The sequence below is a fragment of the Falco cherrug genome, chromosome 9 (genome assembly GCF_023634085.1).
Source record: "Falco cherrug isolate bFalChe1 chromosome 9, bFalChe1.pri, whole genome shotgun sequence".
Classification (NCBI taxonomy): domain Eukaryota; kingdom Metazoa; phylum Chordata; class Aves; order Falconiformes; family Falconidae; genus Falco; species Falco cherrug.
In genome coordinates this window covers 44,883,004-44,904,954 of record NC_073705.1, presented here as the reverse complement: position 1 = coordinate 44,904,954, position 21,951 = coordinate 44,883,004, and the positions used below count along the sequence as shown (strand labels likewise).

The window sequence follows — 21,951 nt, the reverse complement described above, 5'->3', positions numbered from 1 at the left end:
ACAGGAGAACTTCGGGACAGCCTGGATTCTTCAGGGCTAACTTATCCATCCAGGGCCAAGTCAGGCAGATTTCTGCACAGCCCGGTGATTGCGCTGCAGATGTAGGCAGGAATCAAGCTCAATAATACAGCAATCCTTGCAACTAATCCCAAAACCTGCTACTGGAAGAATTTTGGGGGGGTTTCTACCTTGGAGCAAGACTCTAAAAATAATCCTGGGAAATGCAACTGTATAAATAAGTAATAGATCTATTACATACTACATATTTGATCAATTAATCTGTTGTAATAAAAGACATAATTTTGTTTGTAAATGTTATTTGTAAACCTAAAGATCTATGCAGTCCAGTGACAGAAGTAGCATGCATTATTTCATACAGAGATTGACAAATTCTCCCAATATAAGAGAAGTTCTTTATCATTAATGTAAGGAATACAGGGAGTCCTATCAGAAATTATTGTAATGTGTCACCTGTTGCTAGTATTTGTTGAGATCAAATGACTTGCTTTCTCCACCAGGCCAAGTAATCTGACATAACTGAAACTATTCTGTACAAGGAGGACTTGCAAAATCCATCAAGGGCTCCATTCCAACCAGTGAGTTTTGTTAACCCCCACTGCACATACAGATCCAGAATGTGTGTTGACATCCTTCCAATAAATTTACAAAAACACATTTCAAAACAATTCAGCAAGCTTTACCAGTTTTCATTTCAACTTGCCTGGATCCCTCCCATTCAACATTTGGCAGAACATTTTCTTCATGAAGAATATTTGTTACAAAGAGAAAAACTTTATATACAGTACTAATACACAAGGGACTGGAGTGGAAAATTATGTGACTGGGAAGTGCATTGTGGTAAGCACTCAGATCCAAATTCAAGTGGAGCTGCAGGACTTAATATAACTGATTAGCTCACCCGGACAATGAAAGTACACTTAGATGAATATTAGACGGGGTTTTTTCAGGGTTCTTGAACTTGTAAAAAGTTTGAAACCCAAAAGTCCACACTGAGCCTCTGCCACTGCTGACTCCATGGTGAAAGTATGACTGATGTGTGCCTGGCCAGCGATCTACCACCACATCACATACCCCTGCTCCGCATGGAGCAAGGTATTTTCATGACCTAACCACAAATGCCTGGCTGAGCCCTCTGGTCTTCGCCACCAGTTTTGTCAGGAGAGCCGGCAGCAATGACAGGGCTGCTCTGGGAGGGTTTTGCAGAACTAATTTAAGTTTTTCAGTGTGACTACAAAGCATTACAACGCCACACAGTTTGCAGAGTAGCCTATTGTATGATTTTAACTAGCACAGCTGATATAAAACATACTCTACTAATTACAATACAGCTACAAAATGCCAGCTAGGACTGATACCGAAAGACCTCTGCAGTACTGTTGTTCAAGAAATCTTAATGGTGTTTAGGGCCAGAATGCAATCACAAAACGCTCTCTATTAGTTATTCTTAGGAGTGGATTGGGGTTTACCTCTTGATTTCTACCTTCTTTGCACATTTCTCTGAATTCAGAGCACAGAGCTCTTATTACGCTGGTCATACTAGAAAGGGGTGCTGTACAGCTGTGTTCAGTGATCTATTATGCAGCGAGCTGCATGTTTCATGCAAACATGGGGGATGTAAAAGGTAAGACTCTCAATCTCCACCTTCATAGGTATATATATTAAAATTACTAAACACTCCCCTGTTTGTTAACCAAAAGTACATCAAAAGAGAATAAAATACTTTGTGTATTACAGAGCAGGTACTAAGCACCAAGCACAGCGCGCTCAGAAATGTCACTTAATGTCCTCACACTCAGTGTGCACGCTTCATTTTACGAAAATAAAAGTGGTCCAGGAGAACGAGGCCATTATCACAGAAGCTTTTGCCTGGGTACAAAACAGCAAACCCCAAGTGGGATGAGCAACATGTTTCTGTAAAGCTTGGGCACCAACTACCCTCTTGCATAGTCCTTCAGAATGTGTTGGCGACAGAAGCATTGACAAGGTGGCCTGCAGTTCTGGACCAGAGAGTATATATACAGCCGTGTGAGCAAGCCGACAATCAGCCTAGTTATTATCAGCAAAAGTATTCATTAGGTTGCTCCTCCATCTTTGGTATTGCTTCCGAGTCCACGCTGGATCGGGCAGACAGCAGCCTGTTCGACTCATCGGGGGTGTGTCTAGTCAAGTATTCTCCTTCCACGCCTTTCGCCTTGGCTCCAGGAGGCAGGCTTTCAAAGGTGACGTAAGACTCCTGAATTTCCTTGGGTTTCCGCACAAAGCATTTTTTGCAGCGCCTTTTCAGGGCTCCACAGCAGACCACCAGCGTCAGAGGAACAGCAATGACACAGGCCACGCTGATGACAACCACATTGATGAGCTTCTGGGTCCCTCCTGCACTGGCAACTTCATCTGTTGAAAATATGATGCATTGCTCTTTCCTGGGGATCAGCCCTTTCACGCAGACACAGGCGATGTATTTGGTCTTTGGCAGCAGCCCATAGAGGGTGACCTTGGTTTTCCCTGGCTCCACGTTGATCCGCCGCATGTCTCTCTCTCCAAAGATGGCATAGAGGACACTGAACACCGTCGTGTTCTTTGTCAGAGGCGCCTTCCAGGCCAGGGTGATGCTCTGGTCAGTGTCTCCTATCACCCTGACAGACCTCACCATTCGCTCTGGCTCCTGCTGACCAGTAGGTGGGCTCACCAGTAGGTTTCTGGGATTATCTTGTGCCACATCTGGGAGGAGGAGGCCATCTCCAGTGCCCCCTCCAGCCCCCAGGGTAGGCATGGTGGAGGTGGTGATAACGTACCTTGCCACTAGCTTGTCATTGTAGGCAGCTGCTTCCATCCCACTTGCCTTCCCACTCCATGCCCCTTTGGCGTTAGAGTTGGGGTCATCCGTGCTTTCTGAGTCTGTGATGATGAGCGATATGAACGCCTCTGTTGCCCCCAGAAAATTCTTTGCTTTACAGATGTACTCTCCAGAGTCAAGATAAGAGACTACAGGCAGGCCCAGAATAGACCAGCTCATCCCATCACTAGAAATCTCTTGGTGAACTGAAAGGAAGGAATAATATAAAATAAATAGGCAATAATCAATAGAATTAATAACATGTTTTGTAAAATAATAGGATTCGATCTGCCAAATGTCTGCTTGATACAATAGAGTCATCATTTCTTTTTGCCACCAACATTACAAAATCAAAGTAAATCCAAGAAAAAGTAACACTAAAATTAGGTTACGCTGGGATTTACACTGCTTAAGACCGAAGAGATGTTGTGAAGCATTTGATGCCATTTCCTCCAAATTGATGCAGTTTGAAAACAAAAAAAAGGAAAGTTCTATTTATTTAAAAAAAAAAAAAAAAAAAAAAAAAGCTTAAAAGCTCTTATGCAGGTACAATACTTAAAAGGGTGGAAGGAGCAGGTGGTAATGCGACCTATATGAACATTAGACGCAGTCCTCTGAGTGACAGAGAATACAAGCAGCAAGATTTTCTTCTAAAAACCATATATGGACTAGCCTAGAGTATACGGAGAAAACCAGCTGAAAAACAATATCCCTTTTACTGCTAAATTAGTGCAGGTTTTTATGTTGAGCCAAACAGAGGGAAGTCCGAGCACTTACGACTGAGCAATATATACACAGCTGAGAGTCGGTTTTCTCACTTGGCTTACCAGGAGTCTAAAACCAGCTTTTTTTGCCTTTTTCTATTTGTGCAGAAAAAAAGAGCAGGGACCATGCAGAAGGGTAAAGCACCCTCTTCATTATTTAACCAGCCTCCTTAGGATGAGCACGTACTAACTCTGCCTTTTCCCATTGAAAGGTAAACCAGGGAGATGTGTGAAAAGCAAAGGTAAGGCAGAATGCACCCTTCTCCCAAGCCCTCATGGGGAGGATCCAGCCCTGTCAACCAGGGCACATTCCAATGGCAGTAAAATACAATATCATTAGGAGTTACTTTTTCATTTTAGTTATTTACTGAATGGGTATATTAAAAAACATAAAGCTACAGGTCTTCCTATGACGCTTCCACGTACATACAGACTGTGGGCTATTTCTCACTCCTTTCTATTCAGAACACCAACATTTCAAACAGTCATTACAGAATTGACACAAAAGCTGAAATAATGTACTTTTTCAGCAAACTTTCTATTGAAAGGCACTAAAGTCTGATTTAATGGGGCACAAAATACATCATTCTCAATTGTAGCTCAAAGTAAATTCAACCTAAGCTTTCAGGAAAGCATTCTCTGTTTTATTTTTCTGTTGTGGCTCTCTTTCAAGTGTAGGTGGGACGTTCACAGCATGATGGGTAGACATTATCATTATGAGGAGCAGCTCTGCTCCATCCTGCATGTCATGTACAACAGAGCAATGACTTGTGCAGATCCAAAAAAAGATATTTATTACATGCAGTTCTACTGCTGTGAAAGAAAAAAAATGCTCTCTCCCCTCTTTCTGTGCACTGAGGAGCCCTATAACCCTGTGAAGATTAGACCCCATCCTTAGCAAGTTGTCTGCTGAGTTTAGACCTATCCATGAAAGTCAGGGCCAGGGCTGAGGTACAGTAGCATTCAGGGGAGGTTGGAGGGATGAAGGTTCAGGTTCTGACCTAAAACCTCGAGGGTAAAAATCTAAGGATGATTGCCCTGAGTGCAGCAAAGGTTTCTTCCCTAAATTCCCCACACATTAAAGGACCAACATTGCAATTTTAGGTCCATCCATTCTTGTGAATGGAAATGAAAACATGATCAGTCACAAAAACAGTGGCTGTTTGAAAGCTCCCCCCACGAGAAGGGTGAGCACAGAGGAGGCACCTGTCAAGTGTTTCTCCCACAGAGCATTTTCCCAAGAGACCTTGGCAATCCATCAGAAATGAACCATTTGCATCCTTTAGCAGTTTAGTGACTTTTTTCTCTTTTAACGTATCGGTAATGTTGCCTCTGCAACCTCTTCTTTCTTTGTCACAGCAGATTGGAACCGCTGCTGAATTCACATCAGACACCTCTCTGCCAGAGATGGTTACTAACCGATTAACAGCAAAGCATCACTAGTCTCAAAGACCCATAAAATAATTCAGTGGGAAGCCTTTCCAGTGACTAAATAACTAACTGGCTAACTTAAAACAGAGACTTTTGCTACAGCTGGACATATTTCATTTCTTCAGCTCCAACAGATTTGCAGAAAACCACTTGACTTCACCACCACAATTGTTATGAAACAAAGCAAACCCAACTTTTTACATGATAGTATACATTTACCTGATGATATCAACATGTAAGTGATTTTATACTGTATAGAAAATCACAGTGCAATAGTGAATCACACACGATACTATTGTGAATTACAGTGAATCTTAATTTTGCACCCCTTTCTATTTTTGGGGTGTTTTATCAGTGGGAAGGATGTACTGTCACAGAAGCTTCCATTTGCTTCCGACAGTCTGTAGAAAATAAAGGTGCAGGTCTGCCTCACTCATTCCACGTGTAAGAGAAAAGCTTAAACCAAACCCACCTGTGCCATTTAGTTGAGCACCATCAGCTCTTCTCCAGCTGAGCTCCGGAATGGGCACCCCTGTTGTCCCACATCGCAGCAGCACAGTGCTGCCCAGGATGGTCTTTACTTTGGCTACAGACGTATGTACAACGGGGCTTTGACACTTCCTTAGCTCGACTTGGCTGAAGAAGACTCCTGCAAGGCTCCGGGGCGTGAAGCATTTCAGCCTGGGCTCAATGAATGCTATGTTAGGAGACTGGAAATTTAGGAAATGGACCATTTCGTACAGACTGCAGTCACATACCCAAGGATTGTCTTGCAAGCCTGTCAAAATAAATCAGAGCATTAAGTGACTCCGACAGCATCTTTTGTTTCTATTCTTCAGCAAGACAAACTGTGATAGACTCCTCACCTGCCCTGCAAGGGCTGCCTGTGCGTGTGCAGGGGCACAGGGGTCGGGGGGATGTTCCAACAGCCCCTTGATGCTGGTGACTGAGCTTGATCGTTCATATGTTTGCCAGTTAGTAGACGGGAATAAATACAGCTTGCTAAAGTATCTCAAAACCCAGAGCTGAAATCATATTCTTTAAATTCAAAGCAGGATTATGCACATCATGAAAAACACTATTTGTGCATGTAAAGAAGAAAAAGAAGTTATTATAAACACATACGGTTCCAGGATGGAAAATAAAAAGTAGCCATGGGGGAGGGCTGGTTTGTTTTGTTTTCTTCTCACTGCAGATTATTAAAATATTGGACAGATTCTCATGCCAGCTGTCAGGCTCACAATAGGTGTAGGTGGTCCTACTTGACTGTAAGAGCCCTCTTCCAGCCTTCTTATTCTAATTTATTTTCATTATTTAGTAATCAGCTGTTTTTCCTGAAATGTTAATTTACACTTGATAAGATGAAAGAACAGTTTTAAGGATTAAATTGAAGAATATGCATGTTATGGTATATAAAAGAACATAATCAGACATTAACTATATTAAGAATATGCACATAGAAAGGAGTACATGGAAGAATACCCTCCCATTTCAGAGTCTCAGAACGCTTCTCTTTTTCTTTTTCCTGCTCTCCGAGTGTGTACCTACTGAACTCAAATTCAAAAAAATGAGACGTTACTCTATTAAAAATAGACCTGTGAAGATGATACCAAATAAGCAAAATTGGAACTAGAGCAATGCATATCCATGAACAGAAGGTGATGAATTTTGACTAAATCTGTGTCATCCTACTTACAAATATCCACATTCACCTGTCCAATGGACAGTTTATGGTCTCTAACAGCTTTAGCTAGCAGAATACATGCAAGCAGTGGCTTTCTGGTAAGAACCAAGTTTTGACACAAGCACAGATGATGCAACACAAGGCTCTATGAGCATCAAGGGGCTGCTTGAATTTGCTAGAGTCAACAGAAACACAGGGTCAACCAAAAGCCCTAGAGGCTTCAGATAAACTGTTCTAAAGATTCTGCTGAAAAACTTCTGAGGCCATTGCATGCCATCTTCACTGGGCTTGGAAGGGAATCCGAAAGTGGTGGGCTTAGTGGGAGGGCACTTCCTATAAATTGATATATAAAAGTTATGGGGACTAAGTAAAGAATGAAAGGTCAGCTTGGCTTTGTTGTTTTATGGCACTTTTCCTAGCAGCTTACTTCTGACTTCATGCACTGCATAACAATTTATTCCAGACTCCTTGGCAGGTACCCCAGCTCCAGTTGATGCCATGGCACCCCCAAAGCCACAGTGAGCCCTTTGCTGCCCTGCACAGCACCATCCTGTAGGCTCATGTGGGTAATCCTCATGTGCAAAAGCTCACAGCCTTGGCACAGACTATCAGCCAGTGAGCTACCACTGGAAGTGCTTCTTTTTCAAGTCATCTACAAGCAAGGGTTCTGAAGAAGAGTCACAATGATGCACTGTAGATAGGACTCTTTATTATTCATGGATTTTTTAATGCCTTCATGAGAAACAGTCATGAGGAAAGTGAAACAGAAACGTGCAGCTGTGTTCTCCCAGTCTTCTCCTGCGAGGGACATGCTTTTCATATACCTGGTTCCTGTGGGTGTTAGCAAGATAGGATCTAGGAGCTGGACTATCTATATATTACCGTATTAATCTTAGCATTATACTCATTTGCCTACATGAATTTTTTAGGATTCTGGCACAAGCAATCTGTGCACAGCTGGCTACATAAACACTCAGGTTGGCCATGAGCATCAAGGCGTGATCTGTTCTTCTCAACAAAATACTCTCCTAATCTATATTGAATGGAATAACATTTTTACATGTGACTTGACTGTAAAACATAAAGAAAGAAAAGCGTATGGTCCAGGCGGTGTCTTGTTACGCCACAAATGAAATGGGCAATCCCAAACAGCTAGCATTGGCTTAAAGAACTTGATACCACATCTGGCGAAAGGAGATGATGAAACACCTGCTCCTCTCCTGATGCTAATGAAACCTTAAACAACATCTGCAAAGGACACTAAAAGCTTTGTAGGTGCCATTTTGAATCTTGTTAAAGTCTTGTGTCTGTTTCCACTGCAATCTGGTTTTAAAAACGTTACCCCACTAAATTTATCCAGAGAACAAAGAGCAGCAGGAACTCCCCAGAACGAGAGACAACTTGCAATATTTCTGACAAGATTATCAGCAAGTGCCTGAACTCACATTTGTGGCTGTAGAGGCAGTACATGCAAATGCACACACCCCACGCATCAAACACAGCCAGTGGAGCTGGGTCAGCTCATAGCAAGTGAAGACAGCAGATGGCAACAATTCTGAACAGTCGTCAACCTGCTGTAGAGTGGAACCGCTGCACGATGGCTAAAAGGCTGAGTAGTAAGCCCCTGAACTAGTAAATGTACTTGAAACCTCATCTGGGGACACTCAGCCAAGAGGATTCATCTGTAACATGCCCTCTGATATAAAAATGAACAATTGCCTCAAAGCCATACTTCTGAGGAGCCCAGAATTGTCACCAAAAGGTAGATTCTTGTAATTTTATAGCTGCCCTTAAAGGCAGCACTGTCTTGGTGGCTGTGGGGAGACTAGGGTTTAATTCTGTGTAAACAGATAAACACAGCTCTGGAAAGAGACAAACTGGCAGTCCTGACCCAGATGTTATGCTCAGTGATGGCTGTATTCCTCTTTGGACATAATAAATGTCCATCTTCTTATTTAATGCTGCTTAAAATGGGTCGATTCCATAGTAACTGTTATTAGAGAAGAACACGTGAATGATGGGGAGCTCTAATCATATTTGCATTTCTGTCAAAAGTGGCAATGTCAATAAATAAAGAGTTTGAGCAAGAGTCACCAGTTTTGTGTTACAAAGATTCAAGCAAGTGATGAAGGTCATGGTGTAATAAGCCGGGTGTGAGGAGCCTGAGGTGAGTTTGTTAATTATGTAAATGAATTTGCACACTTTATATGGGGTATTAAATTGTACACAGCAGTGTACTTGCTGTAGTAACCACAGGGGGTGAAAATACTGCAGTAAGATGCAGAGCTCTTGAAATTTGTGCCCCCTGCAAAAAGACAGGAACTTCTCTTACCTAGGATGATCTTGGAGTTATCGTTGGGGAAGTAAGGAACAGCCTGGAGGTTGGCCCAGGTGGCAATAAGAGCCTGAGGAAGAGTCATCAGCTTATTGCTAGAGAGGTCCAGGTATGTGACATTCTTGACATAACGAGCAGCATCTGGAGGGATTGAGGTAAGTTCGTTGTTGTGTAAATCCAGAAGCCTTAGCTGTGGCATGTCAACCAGGGTTTCCCAGGGGAATGATATTAAGTCATTCCCATCCAGCCTCAGCTCCTGCAAACGACGAAGGCCCTTGAAGGTGATCCCACTGAGGCTGGCCAGGGAGTTATAGGGCATCCAGAGGTACTCCAGGTTGTGGAGCATGTGGAAAGCCTCTCCTGGCACCCTGCGGATGGCTGTCTTTTCTATCCGAAGCTTGGACGTATCTACAGGGATGTTCACAGGAGTGAGAGTCATCTCCGGGTCGTTACACAGCACTGTCCTGTTGGGGAAACACAAACGCAGATGTCACTTTCCTGTATTTTAAGAAGGTTTTGAAACTTTACTTTAATGCAGGATTTTGATCCATCTTTCTTTTTTCACCAGATTCCTTCTTGTTTTTTCTTACTTGCTGCTGATCTCTACATCTTCACCATCAGTACATCAACTTGCATTAATCCATATGTACCTTTTGACTGCAGAGATTGCAGTGTTGTGCCCCTCCTGGAGGGGTGGGAGTCTGACTCTGGCCCATATAGTGTTCCTGCTTTTATTTTTCATTCAGGTTTTTTTTTAGAGTACTTATGATAGACAACAATGACAGCATTCACGCATAGCAGGATTCTAGTGCATGCTAAAACAAAATGATCCATAAATTGAACAAAAAAAGATGTAAGAAAAGAAGCCTTACTGACATGTGGGATGGCAGGAAATCATACAGATTAAATATGGCACAGGATGTTTGGGTCGTGAAATGAGGATAAGAAAGTCAGCTCACAACTCACTGGAATTACACCACAGCAAGCTTTGCTTTACTGTGAAATAGTCGGGAAGGTGTGTGCAGCTGGTAGCAGCCACTGCACTGCAGGCATGTGCAGTTATGAGAGTGAAAGTGCAGAAAATTAACTCTTTGGAAAATGCTATACTAAAAGCAAGGCAGATTTATGTGTCTTGATCATTCCTTCCCATTTCTAATCTCTAGAGATCAAATCATGAAAACCCCATGCTGCATTTTCACAGCCTTCATACAAAAAATTGTGATTTTGACTTTGTCAAGGTGTGGGATTGTAGATAGCGATGAGGAATGAAGGGAGACAAAATAGGTCTCTCAGAATACACTTTAATTTGCCTATCAGCAAGGAAAGAAAGGCAAGTTCTTAACAAAATACAAAGCCACCTTGCAAAGGTAACAGGTTAGATAGGCATGTCCCACTCCACATGCTAAACTAGATACCGCAAGCAATGTAATGTGATCAGTCAAGTAACGTTTTCTTATCACACTGCCTGGGTGATAAGCAGAATATTACAAAGCTGCCAAAACTAGATTGGGTTTGGCTGAAAGCAATTATTCCCCTACTAACACACACAAATAACATGGCTGAACTGCTCATGCAAGTTTCCTGGAGTTAAATGTTACTCGAGCCTACAGTTAAATTGTCAATTTATAATCAAAGCCTGGTACATTACTGTCATCCAGCACTTTTATTATGGCATTAAATTCTGCCCACCCTCAGCTGAAAATTGAGATTTTGAAGAAAAAAATAATTGATCAAATACGAAAAATCCAGAAATCCTCTTTCAATAAACTTTTGTTTGTTCGTTTGCATAGGCACGAGGCAAAATGTTTGATAACAGAGACACTATGACAGTAAAACAGTTCTTCTCATAGTGTCCCTAAACTATGTCAGTGAGCACTAAACATTTAATCTATGGGATAATCTTCTACTAGTGAGAAATACAAATCATAATGCAGAAAAAAAGGTGACATTTTGTTCCTTAAGGGTCTAACAGACATTTCCTTTATTGGGTATCTTACCAAAACACACTAAAGCTTTTTCAAGTCACTGAGAAGAAATTCACCTGGGAACTGTGACATTTATGGAGCAATAACTGGCTGTCCCATGATTGCATTCACTTTTAACAATTGCAGACTACTTGTGTCTCTATCACGCTTCTTACTGGGAAAGTTTCAAGTCTTAAATCTATAGCACCATAAAAGAGATAAGAAAGTGGATCTATTTAATGGGAATCCAGAATACAGGGGACAGCCTTTCATTTCGGTATTGTGGTCTTGTCTAGAAATTTTTTTTCCAAAGGATTTTGCAAATATTGTATCTCTGTCACAAAATCTCCTCTGCTGTGAACCACAACTTATAAAAATGTAGCCTGTATTTCATTAATTCAAATCATTTACTTTGTGATTATCTTTCAGAAAGACTTTTATTACAGTCCTCCAGAGAAATGTATGTACAAGAGCATTGCATTCAAAAATGGATGTCCTTCTGGTCCTGTCTTCTTTTTTAAACTGTAAGTTTCCAGTCTGAACATTATCTTATTTTATTTTTCTTGTTATTATCATTTATCTTTTTTTTGGTTCATTTTCATCTAGAGTATATTGCTTTGCCTAAAATCTCCAACTAAAGGATTTTTTAAGTAAATGGAATTGCAGGTTTTGGTACAACAAAATAAACCAAATCTAGTTACATTTTAGAAACAAACCAGCAGAGCAGAATAAAGCCTTTTAAAACTAGCATTTTCAGCATAATGGTAAAAAAAAGATGTTTAAATTTTATTCCCTTGTTGCCGTTGCACCAGCAGTACTTATGTCACTTCTGTTCTCACAGAGGAGATACCCAAACGCTTTCTCTGAAATCAGCTTACTGTGTTTTCAGAAGCTAATCCTCTGCAAATAAAGCTAGAGTGCAAAGCGACTGGAAAAATAATGGACGCAAAGTCTGGACGCAATATTTTCCCTTCCAAGCCTCCTTACAGAGAAGAAGAAATAAAATCCCCGACACCCAGCGAAAGAGCGGCAACCCCCCCGGGGAGAGCATCGGCATACCTGGCTTTCGTCCCTTCGCTGAGGCTGTGGTAGGCGCAGCTGCACTGCGACGGGCACGAGCCGCCTGCCCATGGCAGCCCTCCGAGCATGAAGCAGCAGAGCAAACTCACCACGATCCACATGGCTACCTGTGCATGGGAAGGACACCTGGGCACTAGACAACGCGGAGGGTTTTGCCTATTGTTTTATCCATTGACTGGTCACATCTTGTTAACTCCCTTTTGTTTTCCGCCACACTGTGATCTTCCAGCCCTCGCTGAGTCCATCAGATAAAAAAGGATAGGCAGGGATTAAGGATGGGGACTTGAGTTATTTTCATGAAGGTGCTTATTGCTTCCTGGAACCATACTGACAGCACTTCTTCCCTCAGGGAGCATCGAGACACTCTCCCCCAGCAACCTGTGGCTCTTGGGCAAGGAAAAAAGCAAACATACTTTTGGGGCACCTGTATTGCAGGCAAGATAACTGTTATCTGACCAGGAATTAGCAATAATTTATTTCCTCACAGTGAACTGGGAATACTTAAAAACAGTTTCTTGTGCTAATGGAACATAAGCTTCCTATACAAGAACACTAAAAATATATAGTGATACTATTAAAAGGCTTTATTTTCTTTTAAAAACTCCTAGTTTGATCAAGCAATTACAGAACTGTTGGCAATATGCCTGATACTAATAAACAACGAATAACCCAGTAAATATGCACATATTTCAGTTTATATCAGGGCCAGCACATGCCTGCAGGACTGAGCGCTGTGCTCTGCCTTGCTAATACAACAAAGCCCAGATGAGGAACCATTTTGGGGAGCACTACCTGATGCTGGGCTGTGGGGCAGCTTCAGGAATGCTAAGAAAAGCTTACCTCTGTCTTAAGGACAGCCCAGGGATGCCTGTGAAATTATTTTTGTCCACTCCTGTTGAAGACAGTTGTTTCCCATCTATTAGAGAGGCAGCCATAACTGCAAAGCTGATGGAGAGCACCCATGTTTTCAGCAACCTTCATCTGACTCTGAAGAACACAACACATGTGAGAAAAGTAGAGCTGAAATATATGCACAAATATAAAGCTTGAGAAGTCACTATTTGAGATGGGAGCAGAATTCTATTCCTACTAGCAAGGACGTCTCATGTTTATAAAGACTATTATTTTCTGTTGATGTGAAAGTATATAAATCACTCACACCACAAATGTGCACCACACTGTTAGAGGTAAAAGGCTCTGGAGAAACTAATAGGTGATTACTTTCAACCCGATCAGATTGCTACTCCCCCAGTTCCCAGCCACACTATGTTATAGCTTTGGCAGAAAAAATGACCCCTGTGTCAGATAGAAAACAGAAAATGCAAGTTAAATTTGAAGAGAAATGAGGAGTAACTAAATGGAGCTCAACAGCTAGTGATAAAGCACTGACCAGCCACTACTCCTTCAAAGGTGCTTTAGGAAAATATTTCTCTTCCAGTTTGGAGCTCAGGAAAGCCACAGTGCCCAGCAGGTTTTACAGGGGAGAGTCCCAGATGCTTCACTGCAATGTAAAACATGATCAATTCTACTAAAATCCTGGACCCTGTTAACGCAGTAGGGACTCTGCCATCTGCTTCACCCAGAGAAATGGGAGTGTGGGATCAAATGTGGCTGATTGAGGCAGAAACCACCCAGCATCCTGTTGGCATTTCAGCACTGGTCGCTTCCCAGTTCCCCTTTCCTTTACCTAAGCTCAGAAAAGACAGGGAAAGGAATTACAACCACGAAGTTTTATCTAAAAATTAGGTTTTCTTGGATTTAAATTCATATTTCCCTTGGAGAAAACTACAGCTCTGCACATTCTTAAAGGCCTGGTTTTATCTACAGCTGCCCTTCTATGGAGGTGCATAGGAGAATCAAATCATATGAAGTGCCACAAAGCCAGGGAAGAAATACTAGTATTTTGGCCTATGCATAGGCCAAAAGACATTTTAGTGAATAAAAATAAATAAAATAATAACTTAAAAAAATCCCAAAAACCAACCAAACAAAAAAACCCCACCAGAAACCATTCAAATGCAAAGCTTCCACCTGAGAGTGCTATGAAAGACAGACACATTTTGAAGAGCTGCTCTGTGGATGTTACTCCTCAAAACTCAAATCTCTTCCACGCTTGTGCAGCCATCTCAGATCCCTAACAAAAGACTACTCCACGGTAGCTATCGGGATGCACGGGACATTCCAAAATAAGCGTAACACAGGCAACGTAAGCTGCCTCTTTCTGAAGCTGGTGTCTTTTCCTGTTGGCAATACAGGGTATCCAGGGAGCCCAGTTCCCCAGCCAAGCTGGATGCAGAAGGCTACATGGTGTAACTACCTTCACGTCTCCACTGTTTCCCCACTGCCCCTGCTCTCCTGCCTGGGCTGAGGGTCCACCTGTGCAAGGAGAATCCCTATGGAATAAGCTGGCTGAAGTAGCCCCAGCTCCAGAGCTCATCTCCCACCTCACCTTTCCAACACTTCTCCCTGTTGCAGACCTGTTCATTTTGGGTTTTGTTTTAAATATGTAATCAGAAGTCACCAGTCAGAAGTGCAGCAATACCATACCTTTTCCTACGTACAAACTACCTGCAGGTTAATGAGTATGTTTCAGCACCAGCGTGAGGCATAGATCCTAACCAAGATTGCTTACCAGGATTTCTGGTGTATAGCTGTTTTCATGCAGAATTCATCCTGTGTTCTTCAGCAGAATGAAATTACACTGGCAATTTTTCAATAATTCAGGATAATGAACTCTCAGAGTTTCAAGGTAATCTAGATGTGGTTTGGGGCTAACTATTAAACAGGCATTTTATGGTGCCATAGTTTCACATAAGCTTGTTTCACAAGTTACTCTGATAATTAATTAAGGCCAGTAGAAATCACTTACTGAGAGAGGATGGCCCAAAGGATTATTTTTCTCCATGCTATTTTCACATTCTACATTTATTGTTGTTCAAAGAAAATTTCAAGTATCTCATTATTTATTTCTGAAGAGCTGAGAACATGATGCACTGCTGCTCATTAAATATCCATAGTTGTTCTCTCATTGACTTGCATTAGGTCCCATTTCTAGATTTAATGATTTGTCAGTTCCCTTAACGATCTCCAAGCAAAGACCAAGCTTATCGGGTTTTTTAGTGCACTCATTGGTCAACTTGCCTTGCTGCCCAGCCTCTGCCTCAGCTCAATACTCACAACATTGACTGAAGCATCTCTCTCCCCACTGAAGTTATATTCGACTTGAAAAAAGCAATTCAATTATAATTAACCTCTTGCCTCTATTTTTTTCAACGCATCTGATAAAGTGGTTTCCCTCCATTGGAGTTCTGGAATGATAGACTGGTAGAAAGTAGCCAGTAACTGTATGGTAAGGTTTAGCTTTCATGAACCTCGATTTTGCCTCACAAAAGAAATGTCTAAGTTACAACTAAATGCCAGGAGCAGTAGAAGTAAACTTAATTTATAAAAAACAACAGCAATCAATAAAGAACGCCTCAGCAGCTGCTAATGCTATGCACTTCATCAAGAAAGCTGATATTTAGTTAACATACAGACTCACTGCTGAAGAAAGAGAAAGACCTGGTGAAAGGCTGAGAGATTAATAAAACAAGATAAATAAAAGTGGCAACATTAACGCATTTCTTCACCTTGGAATGTATCTGCAAGTGTGTCAGAGACGTGTGGAAAAGGGAGGGAAAAGGATCAGTCAGGTAACAACCCCGTTCTGTTTTATCAGCACTTACAGGTTTGAGGTTCTCCTCCCCGTCGGCTATATCCTCTTATAATTGTTCGTTGGTAAATCACCACCAAATCATGCAAATGATGAGTGTCAAACCACAGATACACCCATGTTGGGCTTGATCTGAACGGGCAAGAGAGTGGGACTGGCCTCACCATGAGGAAACTCTACCAGAAGTTCATCAGGAGGTGAGGAAACCAGGTCAGGTAGGCTTTGGACACACAGAGCTGGTGGAGGAGGAAGGCCTTGGTGCACAGGGAGAGGTTATGTTCCCCTGGTGCACAGGCTTCACAGACATAACAGAAAGGAGGCAGAACACAAGAGAGCGAACTGATAAAACAAAGGCAATGAAACAAGATGCCTAAAACCATAAGGTTAGATGCCAGCACTTGCACTTCAGGGGCTGCAGGAGAGGAACTGCACGCATGCACAAGGCAGCATCGATGAGCAGGCTGCAAGAAGATGCTGCTTCTGGTTATATCCATGGTCCCTCTCTAATTCAGTGAGAAGGAAGAGAGAAAACTGGACAACAAAAACAAAACCTCACTACTGTGTTCAACAGACCACGTATTCACTTCTACACACAGTTCTGATTTCTCCCAAAGAATTTGTTTGCAGTGCAACAGCTTTCTACATCTTCATGGTAGTTTTAAGACTTAAGTGTATCTCCTCCTGCCAGCTACTGAACAGTTATTCACGCATTATACTACTTCATTTAAACTGAACACTCGTTAGCTAATTTTCTTGTAGGTGCAGGTGATATTTATATGTGACTTTTTAAAATCAATATCACCTTTTGCAACTGCCAAAGGTAAAAGTGCAGAGTAAAAACATTCTTTTCATGACAGCCAATTTCATTCCATAATGAAACTAGTGGGAGTTAGGTCCTTTACTTCCATGGGCACAATTCTGCACTCTAAATCATAAAATATAGTGCTCCTTGCCGCTTGCTTAGGAAGTAAACGGTTTCTTCTCTTCATCAAGCTGAAAAAAATCAGCTGGAGAAAAAAAGGTGTACAAAGAAGCAGCCAACAAGCATCATTCAGCAGAAGCATAAGACTGTTTTACATACTCTGAGAATAGCCAGTTTCCTTGTTTATATTTTTGGTCTAAATAAATGCAAAGCAAATGGGACAAAGATTACTGTCAGCAAAGTTCAGCATGTGGCAATCGTTCCTATCTTTCCTTAGTGAGGTATAATTTCAAGAATTTTTTTTTTCACTTTGTTTTTAGTAAGATTAAGTTAATTACTTGACATTATCATTTCCCATTTTTTTCCCATATAGAATTTTTGATCCCAAATTGTTTTATCAGCAGAATCTTCTCACGAGCTCAGAGGCAGAACCTGACTGACAAAGTCAGCATGCTCCACTAAGTCACTCATTTTTAATATGGCCATTAGGTAGAATTTATTTTTACTTCTTTTCCCCATATACTTAGAGAAATATGACATGAAGCAAACAAACCAGCACATTTTATCATAAATGAAAGCCATAAAATACCTTATTATCATGATTTTGTCCGAAAGGTTTTATTAGCAGGCAACACAAGCCAGACACTAAATCAATTTCATTAGGTAAATGCATCTCCAAGAAGCTTCTGGCAGGGCACATCTTGTAGAGTGGAAAATCCTTCCCACTGATGCAAGTCCAGAGCACATTAATGCATTATGTCATTCTAAATTGGATCTTGCACTTAATGCTGATGAAGGCAGCTCCTCCAAACCTATAGGACTGAAGTCATTAATAGACGTCTAGACATGCTGAAGAAATAAAATAAACCCAAATTTTGGCACGGAGCATTGTAAGTCTATCAATGGTATTTCTTTTGTGTATACGCTTACCTTGGCTGTTATAGCCAGTACAAAAGAGCGCAGACCTCTAACCCAAGCAGGGGATAAATGCGTACACATCTCTTAGAACGCAGCATTTGACCCATTTCTGTCCATGCAGCAGAAGCTGCTTCACAAGGCCACATTGCAAGCAGCCGTGCTTAGTGAGGCAAAGTCTAGCAGAAGATGGAGGTGTACAATGATCCGCCTTGTCTCTCCTGCTCTCCTCGCTTTGGGCTCATGTACCTAGCAAGGTCTCGTCATGGCTGATACAAATTTATAGTGTTAAATGTGCATTACACCATTGTACCCAGGACCTTCAAGTCCAATGGGAGAATGGTCCCCTCACTAACCAGTAAGGAAAGTTTGGCCCCAGGGTGGAAGAGGTGACACTGACTCTTGCCTCACCTTAAGGGAGGAGTGCACCAGCCTCCATGGCCATGGCTCTTCTGCTCTTCCCCAAAGGCCCCACAAGGACAAGCAAATGCCACTGGGATCAGACGTACAGGACCCCAGAGCAAAATTCTCTGGGACAAACAGTCTGTAAATGCCTCTGCAGAGGTGAACACAGCAGGTGAGCTAACTTCTCTTTCCTAAAATCCCTTTGCAAACCTGTCTTTGAGACTATTAGTCTTGAGCACTAATGAGAGAGTGAACTTGTGTTGCCCACTAGATGGAATCTGGAAGATGCTTCCACCCACAAAAAATAAATGCACAGAAAATACATATAAATCCACGTCAGTAAATGTTTTAACTACCATAAAACTATCCACACCAAGGCAGTGTCAAAAAATAACGCAAATGTGAAAAACACATCTGAGTTGCACAGTGTTATCTTTTTGAGGATACTAATGTTTCTGACTCGTTTTGTTACAAAAAGCCCTTTAAAGCTCAAAACAAGTATCACTCATACATGCTGCAGTCATCTATCAGCTTTCTGCTACGCCAGCTCTTAACATTACAGCTGGTAGTAGGGGGAGGAAGAAAAGGAGGAAAAGATAAGCATCACAGCACATCCGCACTGCTGGAATGTACAGTTTAAAAAGTGCTTATTTCACATTTATACTAAAACAATGCCCAGGAACTTTAGTAAGGTGTAGGCACTCCAAAAGTTTTTATCCGAGACCAACACCTGTATCTCTAATGGAACACAGCCGAAGAAGACATGACACAAAGATTAGGGAAAGGAATGTATAAACAAATAAAGTGTATCATTGACTTGTACATACATATATACGTACATCTAGATTTAAAGCTTAAATTATCATTAATAGAAAAATTAATACAAAAATTAATACATTGCACTGGTAGCCATAAACTCTTGACTAATTTCTGATCAGAACAACAGCTAAAGGGAATTTTTACAAGTCTTCTAAAGAAGGAAACCAATTGCGCAGTGAATAAGACTGGAAAAGTATTTATGTGTCTGTACACACAGGCACACACCCATGGAGTTTCCCAAATATACACTCAGAACAACATAAATGTGATGTCCAACAGCATCATTCTCACAGGAAAAATACTATTTTCTGAGATGCCACAGCCACACGCCAGTTCACTGTACTCAGTTTTGATGACTGGAGATACCATAATCATATCTGACATTTGTATTTGGAATGGGTAAAACTTCTTCAGGTTAATATTCCTGGTCCTTCTTCTCTATTGTGCCTTCATTCCCTAAAATCCAGTAAGGTTTCTACAGTTTAACAAAACAAGCTAACTTTGGGCTTAGCATCCTTAGCTGCATGACAGAGGGGGTCATGCAGTAGTATTGCTGACTGCAACAACCTTTTCTGATTTGGACCTTAATAGTATTAGTCTAAGCCCTGCAGAGTCACCTCTGCTTAGGAAACAGTGCCTTGTTTTATTTTGCTTCCTCAGGCATGCAAGAAGAATTAAACTTCCAGCACTGTTTATTTGGCTCCTGAATGCAGATGGAGCATAACGTTTTACACAGCGACCCTCTGCCCTCTTTCCAGTCTGATAATCACCAGTTTTCCTATTCTGATTTAGCTGCCTACAGCCTCGAGAATTTGCAGTCCAAGGACATGCCCTTGTGACAGTTCTAGTGAAGTTCTTGGAAGCTGCAAGTCAATGTTTACACACAGGGACCAAGAAAAATAGAAAAGAAAAAAAAAAGAAGACTACAGAAAAAGGGAGAAAAGGTAGGAAGAAAGTGAAAAGGGAAAGTTTTTGCCCTGGTGTATTCTACCTCCTTAATGTTATTTTTCTCAGAGCAATAAGCTTTTATCAATCCATTTTCTCCGGTGATGCAATGCATGCATATATATATACACATATATTCATGTGGTGGGGTCATAATAGGAGAATTACAATGTCTGTGTAATTATTCTTATTTTTCTTGGACTAAATGCTTCATTATATATATTTTTTAAAAAAATATGATTATTTGTGAAATAAGAGAGGGGCAGTTTGGGGAGTTAACAGCAGAAAATCATGGCATGCCATGCCTCAGGTAGCCGCTCACCCCCACAACCATCCTACTGACCCACAGAAGGGCAAAAAGGAAAAGCATTACACTTTGCTCCTCCTGCTTTGCTTTGCAGCCCATCCTTCATTTGTTCAACCTATGAAGATATATAACTGGCCTAATATTGATAACCTATCCTTACCAAGATAAGAGTAAGAAAAAAACCTGGGAAGATGAGGGAAGCCTTTGATGATCAGGAGCTTCCCCTAAGCGCTGACTCCCCTGTCCCATCTGCCTGCAGGCACAGGAATATTAAACGCATGCAGAGCCATCTTCAGAGAAACTCAATTTTCTTCAGATGAACTTTTCCAGGGCAAAAGCAAGTCCTACAGTCCCACTCAGACCAGCAGAAACACAGGGAAGGCTGATGCACCGAGGGGAACAGCAGGAGGTGGCATGTGCTGCAGCCTGCAAGAAACATATAAGGAGATGAAGTCTTGGTAAGGGCTTTCCCTAAGGAATTTCCCACAGAAGTGAAGGGGTGTGCAAGGTCCTCAGAAAGTCCTGTCATCTGGGGACAGTTTAATCATCTATCATGATGGACATTAAGCTCTTTTACCGATATATCCAAAAAAACCCCCAAGCTTCTCTTGTTATCTTGACAGTTTACTGCTCAGTGCCTGTATTTTAACCTCCACAGTTCTAGGCATTTCTGCCTTATTAATAAATGCATTCATAAAGTTTTAAAATTACCATTTATATTTGTTTCAAAGTATCATGTAAAGTGTTTGGCAGGTTACTTCATTTTGCTGGAGGAACTTAAGCAAAACAATTTGTTTCATGGGCATTCTCTCTTATTCCAACTTGCCTTTAAGATACCTATGTAACATAAGGTTCACATATTTTGTCTGTCTGAAAAGCAATTTCCTAATCAAGACTTCCACTTTATGATGAGATTTTGCCCACCAGAGGTCCTATGCAGGGATTGATTGGGGTTTTTTTCTGTAAAAAGAAAAAAATTACCAGGGACTAAAGTAACTGAAAGCTGCATTAAGAGCGCCTGGAACTATCATTTTGAAATGGCACACTATGAAAACTTCTCTCCACCTTCATTATCTAGCTACAAAACAAACAATAATTCAGTAACATTCTCATATTAGAGACTGCAACAAAGGCACAACTGAAGGCTTTGCCTTCATCATGATTAATTTCATTTTGTGAGAGAACATAATGTTGTTTTTACAAGTCTTGTACCACTCTATTATAAAAGGCAACTCAGCTTGAAGAAATTGTGTATTACGCTGAGCCTAAACAATTGGGTAACAGAAGCTAAAATAATTAGGCAATCTTTAAAAAACCTGTAACATTTATTTTATGGTAATACAGGGGAAAGCCCTGACTAATTCACAGGTGTGGTTTATAAATAATTGTTGATTATTCCTAATGTGCACTGAAAAGTGCACTTTGATAACACAAGAGACCTTAATACATCTGTTGTAAAAAATACATATTTGGTCAGGTTTCCATAGAAGAGTTCAGGAGAAGAAAGAAGCCAAAAGAAGAGAGGAGCAGGCAATGACTGCAGTTAACCCCAAGCTTCAAAAGAAGTGGAAAGCCCCAAATCTTTATGTTCTGGTACAAAAGATTGGACTGATTCTTAATATAGCCACCTAAAAGGTAGGCATCAATCTGAAGTAGTCACTGGGCTCTCTCAACAGTTAGTGAAGAGGAAGAGGTGTCTCTAGAGTGCAATTTGTCCTGCCCTAAGACAAGTGATGCTTGGGAACTATCCGTTTCCTCCGGTAACAGTAAAGAAACCCTAGCTTAGACTAGATAGATAATTAGCAGATCTGGGT

The 21,951-nt window shown here is 41.3% G+C and overlaps 1 protein-coding gene across 2 annotated transcripts in view; it reads right to left on the bottom strand.

Annotated features, from left to right (window-relative positions):
* Positions 1 to 278: 278 nt before the first annotated feature.
* LRIT1 (leucine rich repeat, Ig-like and transmembrane domains 1) overlaps positions 279 to 21,951 on the bottom strand; it is a 55,666-nt gene continuing 33,993 nt past the window's right edge. Inside the window, exons 2-6 of one of the 2 annotated variants that reach the window (XM_005433486.3) lie at positions 12,953 to 13,099; positions 12,092 to 12,219; positions 9,066 to 9,532; positions 5,522 to 5,827; positions 279 to 3,060 (exon numbers count right to left, since the gene is read on the bottom strand). In XM_005433486.3, coding sequence (XP_005433543.1) covers positions 2,078 to 3,060; positions 5,522 to 5,827; positions 9,066 to 9,532; positions 12,092 to 12,213 — 1,878 coding nt within the window. In that variant the 5' untranslated portion in view covers positions 12,214 to 12,219; positions 12,953 to 13,099 and the 3' untranslated portion in view covers positions 279 to 2,077. Of the gene's footprint in view, positions 3,061 to 5,521; positions 5,828 to 9,065; positions 9,533 to 12,091; positions 12,348 to 12,952; positions 13,100 to 21,951 lie in introns of both variants that reach the window. The other variant, XM_027817208.2, reaches the window with a different exon arrangement.